Source organism: Lates calcarifer, linkage group LG23 (assembly GCF_001640805.2).
Source record: "Lates calcarifer isolate ASB-BC8 linkage group LG23, TLL_Latcal_v3, whole genome shotgun sequence".
Taxonomy (NCBI): Eukaryota; Metazoa; Chordata; class Actinopteri; family Centropomidae; genus Lates; species Lates calcarifer.
The window spans coordinates 4,068,641-4,089,520 of NC_066855.1; the positions used below are offsets into that span (position 1 = coordinate 4,068,641).

The 20,880-nt window shown below is 43.0% G+C and overlaps 1 protein-coding gene across 3 annotated transcripts in view; it reads left to right on the forward strand.

Moving 5' to 3' along the window:
- Positions 1–857: 857 nt before the first annotated feature.
- The window catches only part of arhgap17a (Rho GTPase activating protein 17a), a 28,240-nt gene continuing 8,217 nt past the window's right edge, over positions 858–20,880 (forward strand). Inside the window, exons 1-13 of one of the 3 annotated variants that reach the window (XM_018687778.2) lie at positions 858–1,438; positions 9,601–9,640; positions 13,772–13,876; positions 14,097–14,129; positions 14,611–14,687; positions 15,413–15,524; positions 16,239–16,315; positions 16,445–16,562; positions 17,297–17,365; positions 17,521–17,602; positions 18,640–18,767; positions 20,440–20,551; positions 20,658–20,739. In XM_018687778.2, the coding sequence (XP_018543294.1) occupies positions 1,386–1,438; positions 9,601–9,640; positions 13,772–13,876; positions 14,097–14,129; positions 14,611–14,687; positions 15,413–15,524; positions 16,239–16,315; positions 16,445–16,562; positions 17,297–17,365; positions 17,521–17,602; positions 18,640–18,767; positions 20,440–20,551; positions 20,658–20,739 (1,088 nt within the window). In that variant the 5' untranslated portion in view covers positions 858–1,385. The remainder of the gene's footprint in view (positions 1,439–9,600; positions 9,641–13,771; positions 13,877–14,096; positions 14,130–14,610; positions 14,688–15,412; positions 15,525–16,238; positions 16,316–16,444; positions 16,563–17,296; positions 17,366–17,520; positions 17,603–18,639; positions 18,768–20,439; positions 20,552–20,657; positions 20,740–20,880) is intronic. The other 2 variants (XM_018687777.2, XM_018687776.2) reach the window with 2 other exon arrangements.

A 20,880-nucleotide genomic window follows, 5' to 3' on the forward strand; every position in this document is an offset into this window, starting at 1 on the left:
AACAAATGGGATATTTTAAAAATTAATATACAAGGATTTTGTTTTGAGTTTCTGTGTAACTGGAATTTGAATCCACTGGGAACAGTAAAAATCAGATGAACATGAAGTAACAAGAAGTAGATATAATGAAGTAATACAATGTTGGGAGCACAAAATTAGTTGGCATCACATCTTCAGTTCTTCTCTGCAGTGAGTGGAAGCTGTAGAAACCAATGTTCGTAACCACATATGAAAGGAAATACTGTGCTCTCCTCAAACACCACAGACAGTCAGATAGCATACTATATTTATCTATCACAGCCAAACAAAGAGAGGACATTACAACCAAAATGAGTATCTTATAATAAAATATAATACACCTTTGAGGTGATGAAAAAGTGTGCAAGTCACACGACCTCAGATAAAACTGAGAAACCTCATCTTAGAGTACGATAATGTTTGTATCTCCCACAATTTTAAGCAAGTTGTCTGATATATTGTGCGGTATAGTGAATGCACTAGACATTTTAATGTAATATTTCAGTGAGTAAGTGCAAAATGTGTCTTATTCTGCTCATGATCTGACTGTTTTTACCCTGAAAATCTGCAAAACCTCCAATGCACACAAGCTTAAAAAGCTCTAAAAAGTTACTCTTGAATAAGTTACTGATAAATAAACAGAATACTTGAGCCAAAAATTGAGAATGTAGTTTCAGTTTGAGTATTTTATGGCACTTTTTCTTACTGTATTAAAGGATGTTTCCCAGAGTGGGTTTGTCCTGACGGTGTCCAGGGGGAGGTGGTGCTGTCTGGCAGATGCTGCGGTGCACTAACGTTATTTCCTGCTGCTCTCTCTCCCCCTCCCCTCTCCCTCCCTCCCTCCCTCCCTCTCTCCCTGTGTGTGTGCTGGCAGTGGCAGAGGTGAGTCGCCGCCGCCGCCGCCGCTGCTGTTCACTCGGCTCCCTGCTCCAGCGCTGGGGGGAGAAAAAGCGGCCGACGGACGGATTATCCAGCTCGGTAACGTTAGCTCCTCGGCTAACGGTCAACGCAAGTAAACCGAGCAAAGAGCCATGAAAAGCCGCCGGAGCCAGTGAAAGTTAGTCACGGCTTACTTCGGGACTTTAATGTGCGGAAACACACAAAAAAGGAGGTTAGCGGATCATGCCGTCGCCCCCAACGGGGACTTTTCTCTAGATTTTCCACTTGGGAAAGGCTAGCTCAGGGGCTAGCGAGGCTACAAACTATTTTTAATTGGCTTTGGGCTCAATGGCTCTCGCTTGTTTTTCCCTGTCATAGCGACAGCTTGGAAAATTGAAACGGGGAGAGGCCCTGTTGAACTTCATGACAAACCAAAGCCCGGCTTTGAAGCGTTACTTCGGAAGACTAGACTGGCAAAGGACCCGAAAATGAAGAAGCAGTTCAATCGGATGAAACAGCTCGCCAATCAAACAGTTGGCAGGCAAGTATTGAAGTCTGCGTTGTTTACCGATGTGAAGCTCACTAACAACCCGTGCAAACACACTCTCTGCTGCTCTTTCTGACCTGACCTCCTGTTCTTGTCCATTTAATTCAACTTTTAACCATGCACGGTGCTTTCTCTTCACTCGCTCTCCAGCAGCCATGGCTGTGAAATGCTGTTTAATAAAAGAAAACTGAATGTTCAATGGTTTGTTTGCCTTTAATAGCTCACAACGAGGCACTGTTAATGAAAACTGGATGGGTGTGTGTGTTAAATGCTTTCCTTGATGTGTGCAAGCGTCCACACTGCTGTCTCAACCCAACCAGATGTCCCTCTTTACAGAATGAATCAGCCATCTACGCAGGGTTAGCACTATCTGATATAGTGGGAAGTAAACAGCAGCCAGGAGTCCAGTGGTGGTGCCACAGTGTTTGTAGATGGGTATCACTCTCCTGCATCGTTTTCTACCGTGAAAAGTGGCCAAAGTTGATGTGGACATTTTCCCACCATTATCAGCAGATGCAGAAGTGTTTCCTTGCACATGTAGGGAGAAAAAGGCCATAAAAATGCCGGTCAAATAGAGACAGGTAAAGATATTATTGGGCTAACAGCAGCCGATAACTGATCCCAAGTTATGACAATATACCGGTGTTTCCTCAGTCAGGGGTTAGGCCTTCGCTGCCCCGTCCATGTCTGGTCTTACTTTCTCCCCTGCAGCAGAGTTCACACATCATCTTGAGGGAAAAAGATGAGAACTGAGGGAGATAGGACTAATATGGTAAAGAAGTTGTTATATACTCTGCATTACAGCAGGATTCACTTTCACTTTGTGCTGGTATAAAGTGGCAGACGCAGCTTCTCCATTAGTGAAACTCTAGATGCCCTGCCTCATCTACACATCAAACTTAAAGCATAAAAAAAAACAGGTTAATGTGTTTAAGTGGTGGAAGTATCAGCCTGCCTTCGCTTCAAGCACTCTCTGCCTGAACCTGAAGCATGTGGCAGCGTCTAGGCGACTGGATCCACTTTTAGAGAAAGAGCCCAATAACGAGAATGTGCTCTGCTGTGTTTAGGCCTGTTATCTGGTTCCATTATGCTGTTGTACGATGACACATATTGTCCCCTGTGTAACTGGATATCCAAAGTAGTGCTGGCTGTGGCCCAGCCTTGTGAGGACAGGAGGGGTGAGACACGTCAGAGGATGTTTTCATCATGGGAGGTTGGCTCTTATGATGTTTGGCATTTTGTGTGTGTGTTTAGAGGTTGTTAGTGTGTGTATGCGGGTAGTCAGCAGGGTTTGGCACCTCAGGCGGACAGCGGGTGCAACCAGGCCTGGATGGTACCAGATAAAATCACTGAAAGGCTGGGAACAATAATGTGACATTTTCAACTAGACATAGCAGAGTAGCCTTATATAAATATATATTATTTACCACATTTACAGCTGCAAAAATGACAATTTTCTCAGTTATTTTGTGTTTAAAATGCAGAAAGTCGTGTCAAATAGCCATCACACAAAGCCACAAATGACATATTCAAATGTCTTTTGTCCAAAAAACAGTTCACAACCCAAAGATACTTATTTATATACTTATTTTATTTAATCATAAAGACAAAGACAGGCTGTAGAAGCTCAAATGTGAGCAACTGGAGCCAGGAAGTTTGTGGAATCTTTGCTTGAAATATGAGTAATCATTTATAGGGGTGTAATTATCCTCCAAATCCACGGTTCAGTTCTTACCTCAGATTTTTTTCATGTTCCCACACTGCTTGACTCTCAGGGTCATTATTGAGCTAATTAAATTAGCCTAACCCTCTACTGCAGACATGATGACTCGATCATGATTGGACCGAATTAGTCATGTGACAGTTGGAAGGCAATAAAATAGGTGTAATGTGTAACATCTACACAATATACAGGTTGCCCTCGCTTTGAATAAGAAGAGTTCAACATCTGCAGTGGTGGCAGCGGGCTGGGAGTGAGGGGTATATCACGGTTCCTTCTTCCTATTGCGATACAACATTGTGGATGTTTGTATTGTGTTTTTGGTCTTGGTTTCAGAGTCATTACACCCCTAATCATTTATCAGATCAGCTGTATATTGAATTTCTGTCGATAAACTATTTGATTAATCAATAATTCTTTCATCTTTAACCAAGTTAAAATATCAGCTGGAGTTGTGTTGCAGTTTTTTCCATGATCATTATACTTTTTAGAAGTCATTGCAGACATGGGCTAATGGATCAGTACCACACACCACAAATCATTACTGCAGATTTATATCCTCATGCACAAATCTTCCCTTTTCTCTGCCTTTCTATCGTCCTACAGGGAGTACATAAAAGATGAATACAGCTCTGATACTGCTGTTTGTTTAGCCATGATGTTTTGGCAGTAGCTCTTGAATGGGACACTTAAAATGAACATTAGTCATTATTTTTGTGAGGACTAAATGATGCACTGACTGGTTTAAAACAGTAATGGATTAACTGAAAATGAAATGTTATTAGACAGTCAGCGATGAGGTGTTTGTAGCTGCCATCTCACCAGTCTCACCATCCCTGTAGTGTTTACTTGATGGAAACACTATCAGCATAGTCAACAAAGACAGTCTGCCCTCATTATGTTCCTACAGCCAGGACCTGAGTCCAGCAGAAGGCAGGGCAGCTGGAATACTCATAATTTCCTCATTGCTCTGTACCAGCAGTAAATTAAGAACGGAAGAGAGTGTAATTCATAAAACAGACATTTGTACATGTGTGTGCGTGCATGCGGTCGTTTCTCGTTCATGTAGGGTTAATCCCTGGTGCTCTCATATACATGGCCCTCTGAATGAGTGATCTGTCAGCGGTTGGATTAGGGCAAGAAAGCGGACTCTGCTTTGTCCATTAAGTTTTCCTCTCTGTGTGTGTGTGTTAGTGTGTGTGTGTGCACAAAGTTTGGAGTGCAAAAGGCCCTCTCCGCTGCCCCCTGGGTTCCTGTGATTGTGCGAAGGTAGAACACTGTGTTCAGCGAGCAGCCGCTCTGAGGAAATCTCTCCTTCGTCTTCTACAAACAGGAAGCTGCCTCCCAGAGACATGCTAGTGCTTTCTAGAAAAGAGGAGAGCGAGAGTGAGAGCTGGGAAAATTGATGTAGGGGCAGAGAGTGAAACTGAGGGTGCAGGGAAAAACAGCATGTGATTCACACCAGGAAACATGGTGAGAATTTTTATCTCTTTGTGGAAGATTATTTCCGTGGGCTGCCTTTGAACTCCCTGACCCCGCATGTTCAGTGCCCATTAATGTGGCGAGTTATTAACACCTTTAAAGGAGATAACACATGAATACAGGATTATAGACTTATAAGGGTTAGCTCAAAGTTGAAGGATACTTTAAAGTGAAGGAATGGCCCTTAAATCTGTGAGACCTGAGATGTAATGCAAGTGGATTTTAGCCACTGGCAGCTTGTAAAAGTCGCTCTCCTGGTCAGTTTAGTGTAACATTTTGTCACATAATAGGGTTTCCCTCACCTGAAATAAGGACTGCCTCTGCACATTGTTAGTAAGCATTATTAAAGTTATTAATGCAATAGTTTTATTTGCTTTTCAAGTGGAGAGATAGACGAGAAGACTGATATTAGCTTAGCATGGCATAGAAAGGCTCTGTCCAAAGCTAACAAAATGTGTGCACCATCACCTCATCATCTCCGTAATTAAAAGATTATATCTAATTTGTTTAATCTGTACTGAGATCAGAGTATAAAACAATAATTAGGAGGTGTGCCAGGCTAATTCTGTGCTGCCAGTACTTACTTCCCTGGGGGGAAAAATGAAAGCTTCCTTGACTTTTTTTCCTCCAGAGTTGAGAAGAGTAGAGACACACAGCTCAGCTCTCACCGCCTTTACTAAACAATTTCCTGATATGTCACACAGCACATTAGTGTAATTGCTGCAGCACTTTGGGTTTATCAGGGTTGGTATGATAGTTGTTTGGCCACACCAGAGTAACTTCAGTCCGTCAGTGATGAGCTTATCTGGAATCTCTTTGAACTACGAGTCCCCTGATCTGTAGCTCAGTGGTTTTCAGAGTGGGGTCAACAAAATCACAAACAGTTCACCTCCTGCTCTGCGAGTGAAGTGACAGAACATATACAGTTGTCATCAGAGCTTTTCTCCTCTCTCTGGCTTGATTATTAATTGGCATCATAAATGGCTGTACTATAAATATACTCCTTATTGATACCGTAACTTAAAACAACAATCGTCCAATCAGCTCACTGCTATGCAATCTAATACTCATCTATTGTACTTGATTAACTCAAGATGGAGTGGATTTGAAAAGGCACTTTTCCCAGAGGGATTACCAAAATGTCACTGCTGAATTAATGAGGATAGGTGACGCTGGGTGTGACTCACCAGGCCAGTGCCGCAAGGCCAGTGAGGTGTGGTGTTTCTTGTCAGACCTATAAAGCGAGGCGAGGTTTGTTTGTCACTAATTTCTGCTGTCATCCTAATAATAAATTGGAAAGACAATGGGGCACAATCAGTCATGATAATTCTAATCATTTCAGTTACAGAAATCTCACTGTGACAAAGTAAACAAATCTCATGATAAAAGCTGGGTTTAAAAGGAACATTAACGGTACTAAAGGTGAAATAATTAGTTGCTTAATCACTAATTTGATTAAAAGGAAATTAATCAGCAGGAATTTTGATGAATGATTTGATCATTTGAGTCAGTTTTCAAGCTGTTTCTCAAATGTGAGAATTTTCTGAATTTCAAAAACATTTCAAGACACAGTGTAGAGTTTGGGGAAACTATGATTTGTATTTTCTGTTATCATATTGACAAAACAATCGATTAACTGACAAAAAATATATATTCAGTTGTAGCCCTACAATATTGAACAAGGAAGGAAGGAAGCATCCTGTCTTGTTGTGATGTACAGGTTAGCTTAGCCTTGATGCATCTTTATTTCAAATGCACGTTGGATAAAAATCTTTCATTTGTCACCTCCATGTTGCTCACTCTTGCCCAGGTCTAATGTTAGTATAACAGCTCGAATAATCAGCCACATGAGGGTGGTTGTATGGCCTGAGTCATTCTCCCAGCTCCTTTCATCTGGGTCCAGTATCCATTACTTTATGCCTCAAGCTGCCAACTGTTGCAGCCATAAGAGGGAGACCCTCCCTGCTCCTCAGGCCTGCTGATTGTGTTGAGTGGCCTGTAACAGCCGCTCTATTGTGCTTATGGCTGCAGTATTCACTTACTTACCCCCCCCCCCCCACCACCAACTTTGATAGTAGATCGTCATGGTTACCATTCTGAAATAGTGGCCGCGGCCGAGCAGGGAGGATCTCTTGTCGTTAAGAAGTCACATGCAGAGCCCAGTGACACACTTTTCTCCAAAAGGCTGCTGCTTCTGTGAGGCGCGATGGGGTCAGCTCTGTTCGCTCTAGGTCAGCTGATGCGGGCAAAACAATTGTTGTTTTGTTTGTTGTTGTTTGTCCTCTGATCAGCCTGCACACAGCCTATTTTTTGCCTCTGTGACACTGTGCTTTTTAAGGGTTGATTCACACAAGTGTTGCTTTTATACAAGCAAACAGCTGCTTGTGTAAGTATCTTCATATGCACTGTGATCAGTCCAGTTACAACCAGGTTAGGGCAGTATTTACAAATATCATGTAAACCCCTCCTCTCTGTTTTTTTTTTTTTTTTGCTCACATAAGCTTCAGTAAGCAGAAGTCAATTAATAGAGCTGGATGACTCGTCAAGCGTTTGTATTGCTCTTGGCGTGTATACAGTTTAGTCTGGTTTCCTTTGGTGTTTTGATTAGATTCAGCTCATGAGCCACAGAGGTCATTAAGTGGACCAGATGTAAAGCGGTGTGTTTGAACAGCACGGGTACTGGTGGTGGGAAAAACAGTATTTTTTTTTTCTTGCAGCCACAGCAAAACAGATTTTCAAGTGCAGGTCTCACACTGCAACATACAGAAATGTGTCTGTGGTGATGTGCAGATTCATCACGTCTGAAAAATAGTAAGTATGACCTCAGTTTTCTTGGCATGTTCCTATGTGCATGTATCCTGTCGTATATTGGAATCCCTAGCAAACAGAAGTTGAGTTGTTTGTATGCATATAAAATTGCTGAATGACCAGTTTGCACAGGCGGTGTGTGTGATCCATAGGCACGCTCATGAAAGGATAAGTCTACTTGATGAACACAGTGGTTTTTATGTTCAGGCCCTCAACAGGACCACATAAAGAGCTCTTCAGCATGTAGACTACACCAGGACATGGATTCCATGCTGCGGCTTCATAATCACGTTGTGTGTCTGTGCGTGCGTTATAATGTGTGTGTGTGTGTATGTGTGTGTGAGGCTCACATTTTCTCTGGAGCTAGCTGGAAGTCTTGTCTGTAGGTTTCTGTGGGTTAATGGTCCTCACTCTGCATGTCTGACCTCACCAGCTTGGCTATGGCTCTCCTCCAGAGAAACTCTTTCCATTCATTTCCAACCTTTTGATTATTCTGGTTTGGCACTTTTTGCCCCCCCCCCCCCCCAAAAAAAAATCTCTGTATTTGTATTTCTTTCCTTCAAACCCCCATGCTATCATCCCCTCTCTGTCAGTCTCTCTCTGTTTCTCCCTGCTCCCTGCCTCTGTGTTGTAATTGAAAGCAGCTGTGACAAGGTTACTATAGTTCATAGAAAGCAGTTTTTGGAGGGGGGCCCGGGGCTTCGTTTAGGGCTCCAGTTACCCCAAATCCAGGCAAGCCACTGTCTACAAGTCCCTTCAATTAGGAGGTTGAGCTTACACTTGGAAAAAATTTTTACATTGGCTAGACACAACACAACTAATATTATCTGCATAATTTTGGGTGAAAGTAAAGAAACAGAAAGTCATGTGAAAGCGAAATACATGGAAGAAGATATTCACTTTACTGCTGTAAAAGGTGAAATTAGACCAGCAGAAACATATTTACATTTTTCTTTTCTTGCATAATTTGTAACATTTCTGATGATAAAGGATGCACTTACATATCAAGGCCAGGTGCAGACCTTTTAAAATGGACTGACTATCAACCAGACATGACTGGTGCATTCAGTGTCTTCATCAGAAAAGGATAAAATTCTGTGTTATATGAAGTCATGGCTGGTGACTCAGTTTTTAGCTCTCCAGTCTGTGGCCTCATTTTAGCTTGACATAAAAAAGATTTTATATTTGGAAACAAGACAGCAGTGGTATCAGATCAGTAATGTGTATTGGCATTTACCCTCTGTTTAGGTATCAGTGTCAGTAGAGTATCTCAGATCAGTGCATCACCAGAAAGTCTCTGATGAACAGGCAGATAAAATAATTTCTCACAGAATTTCTCATATAACTCACATGCATCAAAGCACTGGTGTTCCTGGATGTATTTGCCTCATAATATAACCTGTCTACCTGAAAAAAATCAACATCGCTGCAGGTGTTTAAGTGCAAGTATAATACAGTCTAGATGTTACATCTTTGCTGAATGAGTGTTGCCACAGAAGCCACCTGCCTATGTGAAGGTGTTGATTAGCAGTATGAGCTGAGTCTGTGTTTCCCAGCCTTCTCCCTTTAAGTGAATCTAATCTATTTGACCTCTTCAAGTCCAACTATTAGTTTACTATTAATAGGCTCAGACGGAGCAGGTCTGTGTGGCTCCCCTATGCACGACACAGTGAGCCCGGCTAGCTACGGCTTAAGGAAGTCGAAGCTTGTTGAGCAACAGAAACAAACCCGCTGTGTGATTCTTTCTCATTTAGCTCAACAGAATCTGTTTATTATTAGAAATAATTCAAGCTTGTCTCAGTTCATGACTTCTCAAAGAGGTTCATGCAGCTGCAGCTGCAGTCTGAGGAGAGTCAGATTCTGCCTTGGCCTCTAGCCTGGATACCAGCCTCGTTGTACCATGGCAACAAACCAAATAGACCCACCCTCTCTCGTGAAGCATTCCCACGGATGCCCCAGTCAATACCTGCCACTATTTTAGAGCTGGATGTCAGCGTGGAAACCTGTTCTTTCAGGAGCAGTGTGATTTGTGTGGCAGATATTTTCGCAGTGACTGCACAGAGCAGCATTGAAGCACAGCTGCTTATCTTGCTCTGTCATCTGTCAGTGCTAATCTGTGTGCTCTCTTGTCTTTTCTCTCTCACAGAGCGGAGAAAACAGAAGTCCTCAGCGATGACCTCCTACAGGTAAATCATTAATCTGACTGTAGAGCTCTGAGCAGCTCCTAACACTGTTAGCATCTGTCAGGCAGTGACTGCGGTTTTTGCCCCTTTGAAATCCAAACAGTCCAGAAACATGCACACACATTAAACACAACGCAACATTATTGTTTCACAACCACTTTTTTTCACATTATACCTCTGCAGATATTAAACAGAAGGTGAGGCCTCTGTTTATCTCCCTGTGCAGAATCAGATGAACCTGCTGATGAACCAAGATGTGGCTTCAGTGAATGGGATGTTGCAGAAGATTCATATGTCAAAATTAGTGTTTGTCTGATTTGACCTGTTTATGTTGGTGTAATCACCGCACAAAGATTTTGAATTTGATACCAGCATCACCTCCGGTTTATTTCTACAAAGTATAATGCAAATTGCAGGTTGAACTCTCACAGGTTGGCATCATGTGCCACTGAGGGCTCAAGTCTTTCGTGTTTTCTTTCTAACTCAACATTTCCAAAGCTAAAGTAGGATCATTTCTTTTATTAGTCCCTCCCCTTGCCTTGTAGCTGTATTAATCATTGATAAGACTTGGTGCAGTTACAGCTGGAGTGAAAACCCTGAAAAATCCCACTCTCCATTACTCCATTATTCCTTAGTAATAATCTGCAACTTTAGACATATAATTAAGGATCAAATTACTACTTGGTAAGTGATTCATGCAACAGTTATTTGGCTTTCAGAGGTTTTTTAGTTTTCTGTTCTTATCACCTGTTGGTTTTCCTTGTTCCCAAGAAACCCCTCCTCTTTAAGTCTGTATACAGAGAACCAAAACAATAACTATTTGTACCAGAACATGCAGAATATAATGTTGATTTTATCATATCTGATTGAAGCTGGACCTTGTGCTGACAAAGCCCAAAAGTTTGCAGGTATTCATGCTAACCGAGCAGCAGCTGATATCACATATGAGTTCTTTCTCTCTAACTGAAGATTGCTAACCAGTGGATTCAGCTGGAGTAGCACTTTATTGCAATTAAGACCTGTTGCTGACACACAGCTGAGAAGCAGTTTGTGTGTGAAAGTTGCCAGTGCAGGTATTTTCTCAGGGGGGAAAAATATGTCCAGCCCTTGAGGCCATTCGAAGCAGACAGCAGGTGGGGTTGGGACAAAATACTGGCAGCTCAGCAAAGACATTCCAGTGATGAAGATTGTCTGTGTGTGTGTGTGTGAATGGGAGGAATCATAGACATTCAAACAAACTCAGCTGGCTTTGTGTTACACCCTCTATTCTAATTATTCTGCTCCCCCACCCTCTTTTGTAGCCGCTGCATAAACAAATAGCACCGACAGATCTCTTAATTCCTCTCTCAGGTGGTGTGAAAATGAAATGGGCCGGATATGTGGGCAAAAAACACATTTGAGTGACACCTAGAACATGAGTTAGATCTAGAGCCAGCTTGAGTCGGCTTAATACAAGCGGACCAGCAGACGGTGGTGACTAACCTCTTGCTGAGGAGAGATGTTGTATCATGTCTAACAATTGACTTTCACTGCTCCTCAAAGACACGGTTGTTCTGCCCCTGTCAGTCACTGTGACTCTGCAGAATCTGTTTCTCACTTGCTGTCTGATAAAGGAAAAAGGGAGTCAGGGATGGAGGCACGGAAATCACTTGACCCCTTCATTCCTGAGGTGGCCGCGTCATTTAAAGGAAAAAAAAATCTAATTTTGTCTCTTGCAAATGAAAATCCCCTCTTGGAATATTTGTGAAATGTTGACGTGTGAGTTGTTTTTAATGAAACCTTTAGTTTAAATATGGTGCGCTCACTTTCACTCAGCTTCTCACTTCTTTTTCTAGCCTCTCACTTCTTCTTCTGCAGCAGTAAAAGATTTTCTTATTAATTCCCCCATGCATTTGATAACAATATACACTTGGTTTTACTGGAATTTCCTTTAACCACTTCTTACTGCAAAGAACTGAAAGTGACCATCTGAGTTTTTGCCGTGTCTCAACAGCTGCTGATGCACCTAACCCCCTCTGATCACACAGATCCTCAATCTCCCCAGTACCCTGCTCTGTCCAGGGTACCACTGAGCCTCCCAGCATTCCTGTGCCAGCTGTCCATTCCCTGCTGCTCCTCCACATAGCAGCCAATCCACAGGAGTTACCACAGAAATACTCCAGTGTAATATTTGAGGGTATTTTATAAGGTAGCAACCAGGTGCTTTAAAGCACTTATGTCATTTATCCAAAATGGAAACAAAGAATATTTTGTTCATCAACGGCTTGCTAAAATAATTCCACCCTTAAAGCATCATGTGGTGCTATTTTTATTCATTCTGGGCTTGTCCAGACATGTTAACATCCTTTCTCTTAGGAACCAATAAACAAACACTGGCACTCAGACACACACCTTCTCTGTCTTTTTTCCACTCCGTCTGTCCCGTTCACTATCGGGATTCCCTGCTCTATGACGCGTCATGGGATCGACCAGCTGTTGACCTCATCACATAGCGAGAGGAAAAACACACCCATCTTCCCTCTCGGCTCCTTTTGGTTCTCCTTAGGTTCTCCCACCCCTCTGCGTATTTTATTTTTTGTGTGCCTTAACCCCATTTTGTGACAATGAAAGGAAGAAGCCTCCCTGTGCCATGCAACCAAAACATTTCCAATACACCCACACAGGAACTTCGTCTCTCTCGGAGCACAGGGAGGGGAATCCCCTGCTTACTTTGTGCCAGGTACTCACTGGACTGAGTCTAAGCAGCGTTCCCAAGCCTATAGCCTATGGCAGCAGTGTATGTGTGTGTGTGTGTGTGTGTGTGTGTTTGGTAAGTTTGTATTTGACCCAGCTGTTTTGGGAATGCCGCGGGCCACTGTGGGTCAGGAATGACGTAAGAGCGCGAGAACAGAGGGAGGGAAAAGAGAGGGGGGGCACACAGAGGCGGATATCTGCTGTGGAATTCCTGAGTTCCGACTCCGTTCTGTTTTTGGAACACAATCGTCTGGTATTTGGTTGATCCTCCCTCTGCAGTCGTCTCCCCTCTTTCTGCACATTTCTGCTCGTTTTGCCCTCTAGACCTCAGTGTTCCCATTTATATTTGGAACATTGTTTGTCCCAGCTCTTGAGTACATGTTTGTCCCTCTGAGACGCTCCGGCTTTAGCTCGTCATTTCTGATCTTTATTTAAAAAAAAAAAAAAAAAAACTAAACAGAAGACACACCTGTTCTGTTACACACAGCCTGCATTTTAACTTTCCCACAATCGCTGCCAATGTAAACCAGTTCTATGCATCATCACGCTCTGCCCGCCAGACTTTTAAATAGACTCGAACAGTAACTCACAATCATCACTTCTTTTCATGGGTTGGTGACAGTCAGCCTAATGTTTACACTGACTGTCCCTGTCAGGCACCTGGCATGACGGGGACAGTGAATACTCATCCTGCAGAGCTTCAGTCGGCCTCTGTCCTTAAGCCAGAGGAGCTGCGCCTCCCATCAATGACAGTATTATATATAAAGCACAGAGTGGATCTGTGCAGTCAGGCTAGTAGACAGGAGAAAGCCTGTGTAATCAAAAAGGCCTTTTTAAAGCCAAAGGAGCCCCTCGCTCTCGGTCACAGCCCAGTGGCCGTTGCCATAGAGACACTTCCGATGAGTCATGTGTTTCAAAGATAACATTCCAGCGTTGTTCCGCAGGGATGAGCCTTATCAATCACGTTTACACTTTGACCCCTGACTCCCTCAGGGCAGCTGCAAATCAAATCTCTGCGTGGAACTGGACCTCATTAGCCATCCGGGGTGCGCTCTCGCTCTGTTGTGTTGGTTTATGGAGACAAGTTAATGGTGCTGATGAGATTAAGTTCACAGAATGGCCGCTGTAATAAAGACTGCCAGGCATGTGTGTGTTTTTGTCTCGTACTGGAACGATCATTCCAGGATGCAGTTCAGTCCAAGTACTTAGGTTTATCAAAATAAAGCTCAGATTGTTCTGTTTTCTGATCCTCTTTTAATTAAAAAGCCACATTTTTACAGCCAAATGCTTAACTTCTAACAGAGTGATCTAAAGTGCAGCTCAGGAAGTCTTCCATCTCGCTCTGGGATGACTTCAGGTTATGCTAAAGATCTATTCTCATACATCTTGTCTTACGCGCAGATCGAACGGCGCATGGAGCTGGTGCGCGTGGTGTCCCACAACACACACAAGAGGATGGTGTCATGTCTACAGGGACACATCGGTGCAGACGCAGAGAAGAGACATGTAAGACACAAAGCATGTTCCAATAAAACCTTTGTCATTTACCTTTCAATTAACTGTTGCAGGATGTGTAATAAGTCAGTTTTTAACGTCACCTCCCGCACAGATTTTGACTTATCATTGTTTTTAGTGTAAATGACTACAAAGTGTCCACAGCAGGACAACAGTCCATGACTTCTCTTTTGTGTTTTCTACCCCACACCACCCAAAAATTGCACCACAGTCCGTACCACGCCTCTATACAGGAAATGGTCAGGTAAAAACACAGATTACTTATTCCATTCTCTGGTCCTCAGCACCACTTGCTCCATTTCTCCATTCAGACATCTGTCACCTTTATTCACTGTGCATGAGACACTTGCGCCTTTGGGATCCTCTGGTGAAAACAGGATGTTGAAGACTCATAAACATTTTTTGCACAAACATGAACTGTGTAGCTGTAAAAATAAGCTCCAGCGGTGTCATTTGATAGATGTCTTACTTCCCTAGTTTGCATCTTTATTCCCATTTAACATCTGTATTTTCCTCCTTTGCTCGGAAAGCTCTCTTCCTCTTCCTGGCTCTTCCTGTGAATTTACTGTTGAGCTGCTCAATGGAAAGTCCTTGATGATTTTTCCATTGCTTTGAACATCTAATACTAAAGCTACTGTATAGAATTAGTAGTCGTAGTAGTAGTTTATGTCTCAATATAAGTCTAATCAGTGTCTGCATGTGTCCCTCTGCCTCATGCATCACAGAAAAAGCTTCCTCTGACCGCACTGTCCCAAGCGATGGTGGAAGGTGGAAACCAACTGGGAGAAGAATCCTTGATAGGGTGAGTAGGTGATTGATTGACACGCCACACAACCAGTTTCTCCTCCTTGGCAACTGTTGCTATACAGAGCAGATGCACCTCAGAGAGTGTGAAATACGAGGCCATGCATTCGGGGCAAGCAATCTGCCCAGTTTTGCTTTGCGTTGACGGACTCTTGCATGACAATCGAATCGCTCAACGTGACCGAGACACACACAAAACAGGACCAGACAGTTTGTAGTTGAGGATCTAGAAAGTGAATGTCTCCGGATCTACACAGCAGCCATGTGTCTATCTGGAAATAATGAGGAAGAGAAAGCACATCAGTCAGTCTGCTAGTAAACACTCATTTACGTCACTCAGCTGTCTGCTTTACTAGGGCTGAAAGGTTTCATTGCTCGAAAAACTGTGGCCCTGAAAACCCTGATTCGTCTTTGCAGATTAGCTGTCACAGAGCCACTGTGTGCTCCCGGCTGTGGGCAACTAGAAATGATAACATTATGTTGACCTAGTTTTTCATTCAGTTATTGACTGGGAGCAGAGGAAGAGCTGGTGGCACAGATTGCAGTCCTTCTGCGTTGTATTGTGAAGAATAATTTGTCAGGAAGACTCGTCATTGCGCTGTTTTCAGACGACCTCACATCCTCACCTAATAGTACTGATATGATAATGAGGCGTGAACATGAGTACGTTTTGATTTTAACACTCTTCTCTCTCTCTCTTTGTACTGGTGTGTGCATTAACAGGAAGATGATGGAAGTGTGCGGCGAGGCTGAGAATCGCCTGGCATCAGAGCTGATGCAGCATGAGCTGCAGATAGAGAAGGACGTTCTGGATCCCCTCAGCCAGCTAGCAGAGGTCAGAAACCTCACACCCTCTGGACATAACAACAGCTGAACATTTAAAAACACTTTCACAGCCCTTTGCTTGTTTATAATAGAAGTCACAACCTTTTTCTTTGCTGTTTTTGGTTTAAATCATAGTGGAAAGGATTAGTTGACTTTGTTTTTTTGCCCAGTTGCAAAATGAAATAGCGCTTTTGAGCAAAAGTCACATGGATTCACAAATATGCTCCATATTGGCTGGTATTGGTAAAGTGATTGATTCCAGGCTTCGCAACATTTGCTAAACATAATGGACTTTTCTTTTTGTCGTTACATGGCTGTGGTTTGCCATCTGTCCATTTTGTTACACCAGCTTTTCCCTAAAATGAGTAACTGTTGGCTCTGTATCTTTGTAACCTCGCAGTTTTCTTGTTCTTTCCTGTTCAGTTGCACTTGCTAGAATTGTCTCTCCTGCTGTGCAGCTCTTTGGTTTGGAAGGAGCCAGGAACTCCATTTACGTGTGTCTTTCTGTGATAAGTTTGTGCCATTGAAGTACAAACAGCATTGTTGTGACCTGCTAAACAAACTGAAATAATGAGTATTCTAGGTACTTCTATTATGTTAAAAAGGCTAATCAGCGGAAATATCTTGCATTCAGGAAGAGCAAAAGCAATGTTTGCCAGGTCTTTGTCATCTAATAACCTTTAGACTCGCTCAACTTGGTACTTTTTGGGTCTAATTACTGTAGGTGGACATCCCCAACATCCTGAAGCAGAGGAAACAGCTGGCCAAACTGGTGCTGGACTATGATTCTGCCAGAGCAAGGTCCGTCTCATCACTTTATTCATATCGATGCGTCCTCTGAGCACAAAAATGAAACTGGAACATGAGTGACTGTGACACAGAAATAGTCTCATCCTGTTTTCCAATTTTCCTTTGTCTCTCCAACCTCAGATGGTTGCAGGCAACCAAGTCAATAATCTCAGGAACAAATACACAAGCACTGACGGCCAAGGCTGACCTGCTCAAGGAGGAGGTGGATGAGGCCATGAACAAAGTGGAGCTTTGCAAGGTAACCAGCATGTAGATGATTCATATGTCTTTATGGGGAAACCTATTGCTTCATTATAGTCTTGTTTATCAAGTTCACAGCAGGTCTAGAGTCTTTGATCCTGAAAGAACGGGAAGGCTAAAGGTTGTTTATAAGTAAAGCAAACTGGAAACAGTCCTGGCCAGAGCATTTAACTAGGATTTAAGAAAATCATCACTGCAACAACTGGACAGTCCAAGACCCTCGGGCCCTCTGACCCAGTTTGCTGATGCCCACAGATGACTGAAAATGCCCCGTCAGCTCTGCATGTGTGCGTGTCTGTGTGTGTGTGTGTGTGTGTTTGAATCTATTGAGTTGAGTCACTGGTGAGCTTTAGTGTGTTTGCGGCGGTGTGATGTGTCAGGTTTTCTGTCCAGGAAGCGCCGAGCCTTGTGTTTCCCCCTTCCAGTCTCACTGAGTCCTGCCAGGAGGATTTATGACTCATGTGGTGCTTAGCTGACCACCGCCTGTCCTTGTGCCACCTGAAACATCCATTCTTTTGATGGGTGACACTGTGTAGTGGAGTTAGAAAGCTTTGATAAATCCTTGATGATTTAACGCAGCAATAATGCTCCTCCTCTCTTGTTACTGGTTGGTGTTGTGGACTCACGCCGTGATTTGGTTTAGAAATGAGCTATATTAAGTTAGCGTTAAGAATTGTTTTATAATCATCTTTCGGTGCCGCCTCTGTTTAACTTCCTGTGTTTCCTCCACAGGATCAACTCGCTGCAGACATGTACAGTTTTTTCTCTAAAGAAGGCGACTATGCCCGCTTCTTCGTAACGGTGAGCAAGTCAGAAATGTGTTCGCATGAGTTTCTGTGGGAATGTTCGCAGCTGCAGAGTGCCTGGGGAACACAGACTTGGCCGGCCGTTTTATTTACCTTGCTGTCATGTACTTTACTGCTTGTCTCATTCTGTTTCTCTCTCTGTTTCTTTAGCTCTTAGAGGCTCAAGCTGATTACCACAGAAAGTCTCTCACTCTTCTGGAGGGTGTCTTGCCAACCATCCAGGCTCAGCAAGGTATAATAACATGCAAACATGCCATTTCACACACACACTCCCATTTAACATGACACAGTACAGACACAAGAAGCCTCTGTGTGGAGCATAGTACAGGACCTTCCTGGAGAATGCTATGTTTTTCTTTAGTGCCTGTGAGTTTGTTTGGTCCTGACAGACACAAGGTGTGTTTCTTATTCACTTTTCCAACTGGTGTAAGAAATCAACCAGCTACTGCACCACTGGTCTGTTTTGTATAACTACACTTACCCTAGTAATGGGAATTGTTACAGGCCACAATTGAGGCACAGATATTAAAGAATAGGCTTTTGTTTTCACTGCTTTGTTCTCCAAAAATAATCTATTTTTCCATTTTACCAACATAATGTCCCCTGTTAAAGCTCTCTCACTAGTTTTTTTGTTTGTGCTCTTTAGCTGTGTCTTGTTCAAGGCGCTTGTTTTTTTTTTTTTTTGCACTAAACACATGTGGTCTAAACCAGGCAAGCCTGGTCTCCCAGCATGTGGTGATGACTCATGAACTCCACAAACACACACTAACCCACACACTCACACACCCCCTTCTCACATCACACCCACCTGGGTTTTGTACCCCCCTACCTCTCACCATTTCACTCCTCTGTCACACAAACACACACACACACACACACACACACACACACACACACACACACACACACACACACACACACACACAGAGATACAGAAAGACGGCTGAACAGTCACTCCTCCTGGCTCGGAGCATGTGGTTATTATTTGACGGCACCCTGTGTGGGGAGTGAGGACTGGTTTGGAACTGGCCCGAGGGAGAGTTGTTGACCCAGAAATCTGCCATCCAGACCAGCAACAGGCTGGTTCGCACTGAGTGCTGGGCTGGTGCTGATGTTTTTGTTTTTTAATTGCATACCAGCGTGACAGACCTACAAATCTACAACAGCTTCATCACAACACTTCTCAGATTTGAAAGAACGTGAATGAGGGAGTGTATCTCGTATCGCTGCCTCTCACTCTTCACCATTAATGTTCCCTTTTGTGATTAGACTCGTGGACGGAGAAGCCTGCGTTTGGCACGGGGCTGGATGAACACCTGAAGAGGAGTGGACGGGAGATCGCCCTGCCTATAGAGGCCTGTGTCATGATGCTTCTAGAGACTGGCATGAAGGAAGAGGTGAGGACGTTAAGACAGACAGAGAGAACAAAAAGCAACCTTCCCTCTGCGTAGATTACTCTACTAGATCGATAAAAAATGTGGGCAGCAAACTGTAAGTGGATCACCCTCTCAACATGAGACTGTAATATGACCTCTCATGACCGCTAGGTGTTTTTTTTTAAAGGTAATCTCTAAAAAAAACTCAACAATAAAGTTTGATTGACAGCTACCAAACAACTCACCTGATGTCGTCATATATCACTAAATCCTGTTTGAGACGTCAGTGTTTTCCAGCTGAATCTTGTCCACTTGAAACCACTGAAAAAAGTAAACAGATACAGAGATATTTAATGTAAAATAATAAAAAATGTTCTAACTTTGGCAAAAAAATGGCATGATGATGTGGGACCTTACCTTTCGTAATGAGATGGTTGAGAAAATTTATTCTCAGGGTCTTTATCATTGATCCAAATGTCTGAAATCAAAAAAACCCCAGAGAATTAGCGACTCTGCAGCTTTACAGAGCTTAACTGTAGGTTATCTCCCCAACATCAGAAACAAAGTTAACAACCACAAACCTTTTAACAAACACAATCCCACTAGAGTTAAATGGAGAGTGAATATTGGACTTAAGCTCAGAGTCACAACTCCAATTTGTGTAATAATCTGATAATCTGGCTGTGACGTTCAAGAAGGATATTTGTTTGCTAACATGTTTTAGAATGACATCTTCAAATCACGATCATGTGTGCTGTGTGTCTGACTTTACCTGCCTGCTAACAGCCAAAAACTGATGAATGCAGCTTTAAGTAGTGATCAGCGACAGTCAGATTTAGCGGTTGCTGTATATCTCACTCAAGGCTAATTCCCCTGACAGTATTTTGTAATAAAGAATATGATTTTGTTTGCTCATCTGGCTTGATTGCTCCTTTGTTCTTGTTTTACCATGCAAGAATAAAACGAGCTGTCGCAGCTCATTAAAAGTCACACAAAGCTGTGGCTGCGATTAGCGGCTCCACTGGTCATTGACATAATTGAAACCGAGCTTTTAATTTGTTTGTTCACATGAACATCTTAAGAGTCAGGGAGACGGGCAGACAGCGAAACTGTAAACAGGGGAAACTACTGCGTTTCTGTAATGTTGTTCCAGAAACACTGTCATCCGTGTGATGATTTATGATATGTTTGTGAAATGTCCCTGCCCGAAACAAATTTAGAATACAATAGAAACTACTTGTCTCCCATCCATAAATCAGATCTTGGTGTGTGTGTGTGTGTGTGTATGTTTGTGCAAATAAAAAAAGAGTTCGAGATAGTGCAAGTGTTAACAGCAAAGGGCATTATTTGTGGCCCTATTCATTCCCTGGTGAGTCCAGTCTGTGTCATTATGGTGTGAGGATGGCCTTTGTTTATGTGTCAAAGTAAAGAGTTTGCTGTGCTGTGAGTGGAGGGTGTGTTTGTTTGCCTGCCTTTAAGGTTTCATTATGTGCAGCTGGCAGGGAGAGTTTACGTTGTGGATTTATACACAGTCAATCAGTAATGGGCTGTTAAGATAGTGTGTGTGTGTGTGTGTGTTTGAGTGAAAGCACAGGGTGTTGTGTGCATATTAAATGGCTGCATGTATCTTTGTTGTTGCTCTTTGTTTCCTGGCAGTGTTACTGTGGTTTATTTGTTTTTGTGTGTGCGTCAGGGTCTATTCCGAATCGCAGCAGGAGCATCCAAGCTAAAGAAGCTAAAGGCGGCGTTGGACTGTTCCACTTCACAACTGGAGGAGTTCTACTCCGACCCCCACGCTGTTGCTGGTACATCCCAAACCAAAGCTGTTATTAATTACTGTATTTATAGCAACCTCTGAGTGATGTCTCATTCCCCTTAAAACTTAAACTATCAGTGGATGTGTGGTTTCAGGAGCACTGAAGTCCTACCTGAGGGAGCTCCCTGAACCTCTAATGACCTACCAGCTTTATGATGAATGGATCCAGGCATCCAGGCAAGGCTCATAACATTATCACTGGAGATTAAATGCACAAATATTCAACAGATCTGTTACTGTAATGCAGTTAGGAATGGAAGGATATTTGGGCCATCAGCCATCTGGAGACTTAGTACGTGTCTGCTTTCAGTCATATTT